The 12,371-nt window shown below is 36.4% G+C and overlaps 1 protein-coding gene across 1 annotated transcript in view; it reads right to left on the minus strand.

Annotated features, from left to right (window-relative positions):
* The window catches only part of SIM2 (single-minded family bHLH transcription factor 2), a gene marked incomplete at its 5' end in the record, with an annotated part of 46,318 nt that extends 35,809 nt beyond the window's left edge, over window positions 1–10,509 (minus strand). Inside the window, 2 exons of the mRNA XM_010290356.1 lie at window positions 4,040–4,148; window positions 10,382–10,509. Of these exons, the coding sequence (XP_010288658.1) occupies window positions 4,040–4,148; window positions 10,382–10,509 (237 nt within the window). The remainder of the gene's footprint in view (window positions 1–4,039; window positions 4,149–10,381) is intronic.
* Between the last annotated feature and the right edge of the window lie 1,862 nt (window positions 10,510–12,371).

The raw sequence follows: 12,371 nt of genomic DNA on the forward strand, positions 1-12,371 counted from the left end.
AGAATTAAACAGAAAAACCAGTGTCCATTTCACAACACTGTATAAAGAATGCAATTATTCATCCTTGCTATTCCTGTTCACTATTCCCCAGCTTATGTGCACAAGGATTTTCCATTACCCCTTTTTGCCACAGCATCACAACAGGAGCTCACACCGTGCTGTTTATCCTTTATGACTTCTAAATTCTTCTCAGAGTTGTGGCCTTCCAGTTTCCTACCCCAAAAGCTTTCCTTACCATAACTTGCTGTAGCACCACACTAGACTTACCTAAAGAACGATGACACTACAGCTAGTTCACTAACATATATTTTCCCAGATTTCATTACATTTAATGTTGCTATGAAGTCCCAGCTTCTGGAAGCATGTGATTATTTGAGAATTTTCACTGTCTTTTAAAAAAACGAAGTATCTACCCTCTGTGTTTGAAGATATGTCTTGTTGTACCTGAAACATTAGGAAGTCCAGGTCAAACTTTAAAAAATTAAAAAGTTATCACTTAAGAAGGTTTATGCCTTTTAAACTACTATATCATTTTTTTGAGTACCAGGCTGAGCTATCTGAAGAAAAACAATGTAAGAGTGAGCATGATATAAAGAAATCCATACTATGTCTGACTTTATGCAGTGAGCAATAATTTGCATTTCCCTCAGAAATAAAACTCATGCAAATAAGATTTCTAGAGCTCAACAGCTGCAAGGCTTCTACCTTTCTCATGTTGTTTGGTCTTTCAGAAAAGCTTCTGTGGAACTGATGAAGCACTGAAAATACAAGGCAAGGTTTGAAGAGAATAATGAAGAACAATGAGGAAGGTTAAAAGCAAATGAATAAGTAAATAAGGGGATAGCATCAAAATTTACAAAGACTGTAAAACTGGAGATCAAAAAGAATCTGTACTCCGGGTTATTCAATACCAGTAACAGAATACCACAAAGTATAGATATGTATGTTCACATTTGTGATTTTATTTCTATCATAACAGCTCTTATCCAGCTACAACTGCTGAAATAGTAACTGAACTAAAAATGTATATACATATCTGAGAATTAGCTGAAGAACACATCTTGAGCAAGTAAAGTTACATTAGCCAAGCTGTAAATTTGTGTTATAAACATCTGTGTCTGCAGTGCAATATTGATTTTACTCCTGAGTAATACCACAGGTTGGAGAGATCTATAACGTAATAAAGTAATAAAAGGAAAGTTTTTATTTGATCCAGTGACTCGATTCAGATGTGTTTTAAAAGATTAAAAGAGATAAACTAAAACTGAAATTACAAAACAATGCTCTTTAAAAAGTCTGTTTTCCTTTTTCATTGGAAAATAAAGCCACTTTTACTCAACTTGCCTCTGCCCTAAGTTATTTGTAAAATTCCATGTTTATTCTGTGATTTAAATATTCAAATATCTACTAAGATACAGACAGAAGTTGCTTCATTCCTGTCATTTATTAAAAAGGTTTCAGGGGTTCACTGAAGAAAAATAGGAAACCTGCTTTGACTTCTGTAGGCCAGGTAGTTTCAGGTTAGACCTCAAGATATATAGTATAAAATAGAAAAGGGAACAACTGACACAGGGAAGACAAATATAAATAAGTATTTGGTCACTCTGTTCATTTTAAAAAGATTTAGCTATGGATTCTGGATATTTAGTACACCCACTCCATGCGTTTTATGGGGAAGAGACACACAGAAGTAAGATTTTCATAAAATAATCCCTATACAAACCAGAACACAGCATAACTCCTTTATTTATCTTTTCCAAGTTTGAGAATCCAAATAAGATGCTGCTGTTTTGATGTTTTTATCAATTTCCTCTGCTACACAAAATTTTACACAAAATGAAACATATGTAAATGGATTACATTTCGAAGTAAATTTTCCTTTACCTTTGCACTGTTGAGAAACCAGAGCTTGATGCTAATAACAAACAGCGTCTATGTAGAATGAGTTAAAAGAAGCTACAGAGAATGAGGCATATATCTGGGGCTAATTATACCATCAGCAGAATTTCAGACTAGAACAGTTACAAGTAAACTGAAATTAACAGCTTCAATTGTGTGTAAAGTCTTTTCAAACACAACCAGAACAGAATTACACTTCACAGTGATGGGAATTTGTTAAGGAAATAAGGAATTTGACTTTAAGTAGCTAAAATGAGAGAGACCTGATTGTTTCAGAAAATAAATGCTAACAGGCAAGATAAACATCCAGAAACATCCAAATGTAAGCAAGAAACAGGCAGTACCTAGTTCTGAACAAAAAAACAAAAACAGTTCTGGAACTGCAGTACTAATGTGCTGTCTCACTGCTTCTAGTAAACCAGAGTCGTGATGCTAAACAGAGAACAGGAAGACCTGCAGGCTTATTTGCATTTGACACAGAAATTAAATCCAATCAGTTGCCCATGACTTTAAATTTGTACAAAATCTTCAACTAACAAATTAAAAAAAAAAATATTGTAACAAAACCAGAAGACTATTGCCAGTGGCATGACAGTGGGCATAAAAATGTCTTACTACCAGTTCTAGATACCAGCAGAACTGCATTAGAAATCATGGATTTATACCAGAGGTATCCCCTCTGTTTGTCAATAAGGTAGGAAAAACGAAAAAAATGCTGTTTTTTAAAAAAATTTCAACATCAAAAAAAAAAAATCCCTGACAGAGGAATGAGCAAACTGTGAAAGTCAAGTAGCAACTAGAATCAGAGGATTCCAAGAAAAATAAGAGTTTGTTGTTTCAAGACACCAAGGGGTACACAAGACAACTTGTTTGGGGAGGAAGAAGAGAGGAGGCTAAGATAATTCTTCCATTTACACCACTCAGAGCAGTATATATGCTTCCAGGCACATTAAACTTCCCTGCATGCAGAGGGTACATGGTTCTGCACTGATGGAATCACAGCAGTCAGAACTGTGGTGAGATCACCAAGTACAGAAAATGCACAGGCACCAGAACTGTTAAAAAAATGCCAGATCCTACACAGCATTGTAGTGTGAACCCAAAACTCCTCATGCTTTTAGGAGCCGTGCCTTAAGAAGGCCAGTAAAAACTAGCAGGATGTGGCCTCCAACTGATTAAGCAATTATGAAATATATGTGAAAGCGTGTTGCACATGATGGAGCCAGATTATTTCTGATATTTTGAAGTTCAAAGAATTGCCCCCGAGGAAACAAAAGCTACTGAAGAAGATAGTGCAAAGGTGCACATATCTTTGTTAGTTATATAGTAGTTACAACACTGAAGTAACAACTTAATACACAAAGGGTTATGTTAATATTTATGTGTGGTGGCTGAGCACAGCCAGGGTGGACAGTCTGATCCAGGCGTTCACATAATCAATAAGAGTTCTGCTGTCTTCCCTGACACTCCATCCAGCTTAGCATCATGCTGTATGGGTACGCATGGGTGAATCATCTGCAGCACCTGAACAGGATGTGTGGAGAGGCTTGGTGAATCAGTGATCCAGTATCAAGGCAAGAGGACATTCTTTTCCTGAAGAGATCACTTTTTTTTTTTTAATGAGAGTTTCAAAATCTAGCCCATTTGCAAAACCTGGTTTTGCTCTTCCTACAGTGGAGGGTATTAGGTCTGGCTATTTGTCCAAGCTTCAAATTTAACAGTTGTTTTTAAAACATTTAGAAGTTTCCTCCTATTTCCCAATTGCTTAATGTATTATTCTATTTTTTTTCTGCTAAGACCGTGTAGCTGCAGCTGTGCACAGCTAGAGCATTGCAACATTCCTGCAATCTCAGCAGTGATGACAAAATAAGAGATGAAATGGCCACTGGGCAAAAATCTAAAAACCTGTTTAAAACTGCATGGACTCCATGGCCTGAAAAGCATTATTTAATCTAGGACACCTTATTACCCTTTACTACAACAAACCAAAGTCCTGGGTCACAGTTTCAAATTCACGGTCCTCCTCCCTTCACATACATAGCTTCATATCGGATAAATACAAACTTGTCATATCTCAGCCTAGGGTTGCTACTTTTTTTCAGCTTTTCAATGGTAGTTTCATCACAGATCACACAAGTACCTTGTAAGAGGTGAGGATGAAGAGGCTGGTGAGCAGTAAGAACAGCTGTCATCTCATCATGATCAGAAGGATGTATGTACTCATAAATACTATTACCAGTAAGCTCCACCTGTGAAGAGACATGTAAAACATGAAGCAGTGCTGCTGGCTTTTTTTTTCCTATCCCAAACGTGCTCTGAAGTCACCTGCATACACTACATCTGGGTAACTACACACCATTTTTAAAACATAAGTTAAATATATCAAAACTGTGTTCCAAATTATACCCATACACTGAATTAATTCCTTTTTCAGCAGTAACTAATGTTATAGAGCCTTTTGTGGGAATTTCTCGTGATGACCCAGACACAGAAGAGCTGCTATTAGCGAGAGATGGCAAATGACGTAATAAACCAGAGCAGCTGTAGAAATGTTAGATTACCACAAAATGGGATAAAGTCTCTGTGAACTGTATTAATGTCTGTCAAGAAGACAGATATAAAAAAAGAATTAAAATGTTTCTACAGGTTCCCAGAAACTTTCACCTGCATTCAGCTGGCAGCTGAGCCTTCAGAGCCAAACGACTAGACTTACACAATTCCTTTGTGTCTTTTCAAAAGACAATCCACCACACTCAATCCACAGTAGTGTGAAGGGCTCAGCACAGTAGCCAGTGAATTCAAAAGGCAGACTTCCATAGATTTTCATGGGCACTGGACTGAGCCTTCGCTGCTTGAAGTAAACATGCACAGTAAAGACTAGATGTATCTTAAATATATGTGTATTTCCTCTTCTCACTTGAATTTTGCTTGCACAAAAATGTATTCCTGTCTTTCCCACTGTTGTACTCATAATAAACATTGTGCAAAAAAAAAAAAAGAATAGCACGCACTGTATGTCCTTTTTGCTAACTCTATTTGCCACATATAAAACTCACCAACAAAAGTCTCCAGATAGATGGAGTAATTGATTTAAGGAGTGAACCAATACTTTGAGCCTGTGTTTTAAATTAGTGTCAGGCTGCCCAATTGTTGAGTGTGGCCTGATGTGCCTTGGGCCCCCAAGATCAGAGACAGCTGAGAGGTGAAGTAATTTAACCTATTATTCTGAGCCAATCCTACTGATTTGCTAAGATGTGTGAGTTGCCTTTTCTTTAGAATAAATGAAGTTGTCTACCTCACAAAGCAATCTTTTTCTGAAAATGTTTCTCATCATTCCATTTTCTGCATTATTCATGGAATGTCTCTTTCCAAGACTATGCAAACTAACTTTTTTCTAGCCATCTATTCCCCACCACTTCTTTACAACAACCCCTCCCTGCAAAAAAAAACCACCAACACTGAGTTGAAATTCTAACCAGAATAAAGTTTTACTGAATAAGTTAAAAAAAATAGACAAAGAAAGAGAATAAAGGAAAAGAGATATGGAGAGAGAAAAAAAGAAAGATAGAAAGAAAGACATAGAGAAAGAGGTAACGAGAGAGAGAGAGAAAGAGAGGAAGACAAGAAAGGAAGAGAGAGAGGACAAGAGGGAGAGGGGGGGAGAGAGAGAAGAGGGAAGGGAAAGTTATCTGCATTGCTTCATTTATATAATTTTCCTTAAAAGTTCTCCTTAAAAACCACTGGTGGTTCCTTTTCAGGATTCCAACAGGTGGGAACCTGTTATAGTAACACCCCATATTCAAGCTTTAGTGGTGGGGGAGGAAGGACAATATACAATCTCACTCTGAGTCATGTTTCTTAATGCTTCTGTTTGTTTTTAATTACATGGGGAAGGACATATTGTAAATGTCCATAGCTATCTCTGTAAATATCATGATCGCCTACAGACACATAAAACCGACGTAAAAACATTTTAATAATTCTTATGGTGATGGACATTTCATTGGCCTATATGCTTAGTAAATGAGAACATAAAAAAAATTATCATTGCAAAAATGTACAGCTCTGCTCAGTGTTCAAACCAAAAGATGTACCACTGACAACCCTGTTATTATTTTATCTTTGGCTAATAGTGGTTTTGCTGAAGAGTATGTTTTGCCTTTGAAATTAAAACAACTGTATCAGAGAATACAGCTTCCAAAAAAAAAATCATTCCTGAGTGGCTATGTGCAAACAATCTCTCCCTTCAATATAGAGACTTTCTTACAAAAACACCACCAACCAACCTGACTAGCAGCATCAACTCTGGTAATCCGAAAGATCTTCTTGCATCTCTGCTATTACCGAGCATAATCATAACCGCATCAGCATGCCCCTGCTCTCTTACAAAGTATAACTCATGGGTATCTCTTGCTTTTCCAAAAGTCACTGCCTACTTCAAAAGGACTGCTGACAGACATGCATGTTTGTTCACAGGATTCACAGGACAGGACCCGAGGTCACAGTTTCATCCCAACTCTAATTTGTATCCCAGGGCTTATAGCTAAATTTCAAAACTAGAGTGCTTTGTCAACCTAATGGCTAGTTTTTCCCATTACACACATAGGAATATTTTCTACTCTGATGTATGCATTTGCAACCCCAGCAAAATCAGCGGGAGGTGAACATACAACACTGAAACCAAAATTGACTGTAAAAATGCAAGTGGAAACATAAAGCCGTCAGCAAAGAGATGGGGGCTATGTAAGAGTCAAATAACCAAAATATGTATACATAATTTTGAAACTGACCACAGACTCCTGCTACGCATAGTGCATGCATGCTATTTTAAAGCCTACAATGAAACACCGAAAACTTAAAAAAATAAATTATATGGTTCAATTCATAAACCTTCTAAAATCCCATGCCTCAGGCTTATTAAACCAGCTTCCTCGATGCAGCTTTTTAATATCTGTAAATACCTGCTTACTACCAAATATTGCTGTTTCCTACTAAGAGGTTTTTATGTGTAACTCAGCTGCACAATTTTTCCCTGCCAAGAAACGATTCATAATAAACATAGAGGACTAAGTAGATGGATTCTAGAGCAAATAATTACATATTTTTCCTTTCATATACTTATTTGATGTAAGTAAAATAAACTCTTGAAAAAGTTCAGATGTTTGTGGTTAAATATTTCAAGACTTATCAAAAGTCAAAGATAAGCTTGGGTCCCTCATGGACCCAGAAAATGGCTCCAGACTTTCAAAATTTAAAAAAAAAAAGTCTCTTTCACCATTGTTTCCTAAGAGGATTTTCCTCTCCATTCTGCATCTTTGGGCTCTAAGGGTAAAAAAAATATTGCTGGAATTTGAACCTATTTGTTACCCATGGAAAAAAAGAGGCAAGGAATTGGCTTTCTCTGCTAGTACAAGTCAGTTCAACACTGGTCTGAGGCCAACTGAAATTAGATGGTGGAGGGGGTCCTAACCATCAGTATTTACAATATTTACTGTTACAGTTGAGAGCAAAGGCAGATCAAAATCCAAAGCCACAAATTAAGTGATAAGTCCACAAATGGAGATGTAGCCTTTTCAGAAATATTGTTTCTGATTCTCTGATGCTGCAGATGGAAGTGAGTGAAGTAGTGTTGAAAAAAATCCTTAATGTTATTTTCAAATTTTAAACTAGCTTAACTACATCAGCCAGCTAAGGGTTATTCAGAAGCTGTAATTTCTTTCTGCTGAAGTTAAATTCAAGATCAACTAGAAGATAAAGGCTACTGTAGTAGGTCTCCAAGAATATCCTGCAAAATATTTTTAAATGGACTTTTTATTTAGTTTAAATATATATTTTTAAACAAATTGCACTTTAACTGGAAATTGATGTGTGGACTAGTTAATTGACAAATTATTTAATAAAAAGGCCTTTCTATGCATGCTCTAAAGGATTTTCTACAATCATCATCACTCTGGTCTCAGCTTGTATTGGCTGGAGCTCTATAAGAGCACTTGTTGAAAATATAGTGTGGGATTATGACCTGGTGAGGGAGATGTAGAATTTGCTTTCACAGACCAATCTCATTCTTGTTGATGTCAGTGGCAAAACTCCCAGTGATTTCCAGAAAAGCAGGAACAAGAACTCATTTAGAGCACTGGGAAGCTTACAGGAATATCCTGGTGTTAATGTATTAATATCCTAGTACATAGGAGTAGCCTAGTATTAACACTAGTACTACTTAAAGCAAAATTGTCCCTTCAAAAAAAGAATGTTGAGAAATAGCAAGAATACATTAGATGATAAAACACTATGAGGAAAGAGGAGGAAAAATCACAGCCTTGTTTAGCTGGGGTTTTGTATTTATAAATAAAAAACTGTGCACTGTGCAGCTGCTGGAGCACTTTGTGTTTTGAGAGGCTAAAACATGCCCTTAAATTTCCATGTCCTCTCTGATTTATAGCTTTCTGGGGAGTTCAAGGATACAGACCATTCATTTACCAATCTCTGCTCAAGTGAAATATTTGTGATTTTGCTTATTAAGCTGATTTCAATAAGCAGTATGACCAAATCCTCTAGTTTTCCTCGGCACTTCTTGCACTAAGGGTTTATAGATATTTACATGTGCAATGTACATGGAATTCAGTCTGTGCAGTGGGCCATGAAGGCATGAGGGCTAAATGTGACTGCAACCTGTAAAATGCTTTCCATCCCCTCTCCCTGAATATGGCCTGTAAGTCTATTTAGTGCCCTACTGATCCCGTAGTTCTTTAATTTCACCAGATGACTGGATAATACTGAGACCTACAAGATCTGATGATTTGATATTCCTCAAAAAGAAAGAAAAGAAAGAAACCAAACCTGGAAGATCAGTTAGCACTTATCAAACAGCAAGCAGCATGGGACAATGAGACCCTACTTCAGCAAGGACAGATGGGAACGCTCAGTGCTTTGGAATAGTTGTATGGACTAAATGAATCTATTTAAGGAGTCAGCAGTGGTGGTGGATCTTTTCAAAAGTTAGGGTGAGAAAAACTTTTAATAATGCTATTGATTCAGAGTAGAAAATACGGCCATTCTCTAGGAAAGTTAATTCTAAAACAAAGCAATATTTAAAGTAATTCAAACATGCATTAAATGTTATGAAACAACTAATACTATATTGTAACAGACTCAACTGAACTAACTGCTTGAACTAAGACTGTTCCCTGGACACATTTTTAAAAGTTGGCAGAAAAAAATTGTCCCCACAGAATATTGATTCTCAAAATTAATTTTTCTAACAGAGATTACAAAAACAGAGATTGTAGTCGCCTTTGGATTTAGGAGTGATGTTTATGAGATTATATACTTGCTTTTTCTAGCTGTTTAGAGTTCTATTTTTCCTCACAGCTACTGATTCTAATATCACTATCATGAACACACAACCAAAGATCTTCACAGTTTTTCAATCAAAAATATTAGTTACTACGAAAGTTGAAGTACACATACGATGTCCTCAAGTCAGCCCCTTCTCTGTTTATTGGAAAAGCCACAGGGCATATTCCCCATACGTTTTCAGAATATCCAGTGCTCTGTCACCTTCATCTCCTCATTTTTCTTCCCTCTGCTATTAAGTCTTTATTTCACTTTAACCCTAAGAAGTGTTTGAGCTGCAGTTTGTTCTGAACAAACAGTTCTGTTTCTTGCAAGTCTCATCCAGGGCCCAGTGAAATTAATCAGGAGTTTTTCTACTGGACTTCAGCAGGCTTTAGGTCAGGTGCTACCAATGAATTTGTGTAATACATTTACACACAAAGGTATGGAAGCTTGCACTCTGTAATAAATTCAGGCTATTTGCCCTTGCGCCTATCCCAAGAAGGCCAAAAATTAGAAATGTCCTTCTAAGAAAAAAAAACAATAAAAAACCCCTTATACTTCTTGTGCAGAACAGTAGTAAACTGAGTTTTATGAGTTCTATCACAACCATATAAAACGCTTTACTGAAAAGACCACTGAGCTGGAAAAACTCAGGAAAAACTACCCTGAATTCCATGTGAACACTCATAAATCTGCCCCCCTTTTCTTTTTTTCCTAAAGCACATTTACCATAAAACTCATGTTCCACATCAGATTTCCTCTCTATTTCATAGCAAGTCTCAGTATCTTACACAATCTAAAACATATAGACTTGAATTCTAAACTTTATTTCAGATGTATAGCGTTACCACACAGGCAATAGGTTTGGGTTTCAAGCTCTCTATATATCTGCAATTTGCAATATTATATTATTTATTACCCTTCTTAAAGGTAACGAGGAGTAAAATACAATGAACAAGAAAAGATATAAAGACAGTCATGATGTGGTTGTAAGTAAAGGAAACTTGAATATTTAGGTAAGGCATTTGTCAGAGAAGCTTCAGATACCCCTAAAAAACAATGACATTATACACACAGCAAGATACTCGTGCTGGATTCCAAATACAGTATCCATATTTAACAGATGGACAGAATAAACCATTCATACCTGAGATAAGCCAAGATGTACAGATGCTGTTTCTGAGATGTACATTATTTTGCCATCTGATGCTACCACAAAAACAAAGCCATCCAGAGTCTGAAAAAGAGAAATATGTAGGGTAAAAAGCAAGCACTCTGTTTAAACCATTTACAGTGAAAAAATTTCTGAAGTCTTTTGGAGGAAGATTGCTATCCAGCTTCAACAGCAGCAAAGAGCAGCAAAATTTAAGGAACAGAAACCTTTAGCCGATGCTGCTCCTACAAACTCTGTGACACACGCACACATTGTGAAATCCAATTCATTCCCCCTACAGATGCTAGCTTTACTGCTTCACTTTAAGTTAACATTCTCCTGTTGATTCTGGTTATTTTAGTACTTAGTACAAATCCTGAGCTATGTGGTACTTAGGGGAAAGTCTAGTACTACGCAAGCCATTTTTTATGGTATAATTGGCAGACACAGCTTACCGCTATTTGCAATATATTTAACGATACCGTAAGCAATGTTTTAAATTTCTTTGACTGTATTTTTAATAATGTCTTTCTGAACAGAGAGCTCTCTGCTATGTAGCTATGCAAACTTAGGAAAACAAAGTAAAATAAATCAGCATTCAAAACTTTATCACACTTGAAGAGGCATATTTATGCTCATTAAGCTATATCCCTACAGTTTGTGAATCTCAACTACTGGTAATATGTAATGCAAACCTGAGGTCCACTCCTACAAATTCTTACAGACGGGCTATTAACTGGAAGGTAAATATTACTTGAGTGAGAAAAAAAATCCTAAAATTTAACTTAGTCTTATATCATTCATATGAGAAAAAAGAATGTTATGTAAATGGTACAGGTTAACCAAAAGTGGCCATGATTTGGATATACAAACAATCAGTTTGGTGGTACCTTGATTCTTCAGTGCCAAATTTGAAGCATTTTTTTCAAACTTATCTGATATTCTCAGTCAAAAAGTATCCATTATCTCTAACGAGTTTAGGAAGCCTTGATCAGCACATACATATGAACATCATTGGAAAATACAAGTGGAATAGGAAAAAAAAGTGTTTACAGTACACAGATAAAACAAATGCCTATTTTAATTCGTCTTTTAAGTTACTGAACCAGGAGAGAAGCAATAAAATTCTGTATGCTTCATGTTCTTACAGTGCTGCCCCAATAAGAAAATATTCCAAATTATTCTCTGGCCTACTAACGATTCTACAGCATGTAATTGAAACCAGATTACTCTTTGCTTTTACCTTTTTTTCTTTTTGGAACATAAATTGAATTTTGTAGAAGTATTAAAATGGGAAATAAATTATTGCATCCTTAGCCATAACTCTGCTTTTAAACACTGTCATCTTGCAGTTGCTCTGCCCAGTATCGTAACTAAAACCGTGTCAATGCTTCCATTACGGCATTATATGGTGCAGTAGGTCTCTTAACTTTCCTATACAGAAAAGCATATTGAAGCTGAAACTTCACATGTAAGGTTTCAGTCTGAGAACCCTTTAAAAAGTTTACAGAAAATGTGGTTTTATTAAAATGTTCAGCATTCATAATGCAGAAATGACTGAACTGTAAAATTAGTATTACAGGTAATTATCATATAATATTACTTAAGTTCATTTAATGCCGGACAAAATGTGAAATAACTAACAGGGAGGAGGAGCAAGTCTAACAAAAATTATTTTTATGATCTAACTAGATATGTACTTTCAAGGTAGACCGGTGGTTCTGAAACGGCTGGTGAGACATCAGCTACTCAAAACAGAATTTTCAAGGCTGCAAATACCACCACGTGAGCTAAGTTTGAACTTTTATCGATTTCCATTTACTACATGCGGTCAAAATCACTCGACCGAAAGCGTGCCCTCGTTTTACTTCGGCAGAACGGGTGATACTTTGCACGGCTGCAGTCTCAAATAAGTGACCAAGTGCGCGGCGTTCCAAACGCCGGACCACCTCGCACGGCTTTCCCAGCCAGCCCGCCCTGCCCG

The sequence above is a fragment of the Phaethon lepturus genome, unplaced genomic scaffold, assembly GCF_000687285.1.
Source record: "Phaethon lepturus isolate BGI_N335 unplaced genomic scaffold, ASM68728v1 scaffold7757, whole genome shotgun sequence".
Lineage (NCBI taxonomy): Eukaryota > Metazoa > Chordata > Aves > Phaethontiformes > Phaethontidae > Phaethon > Phaethon lepturus.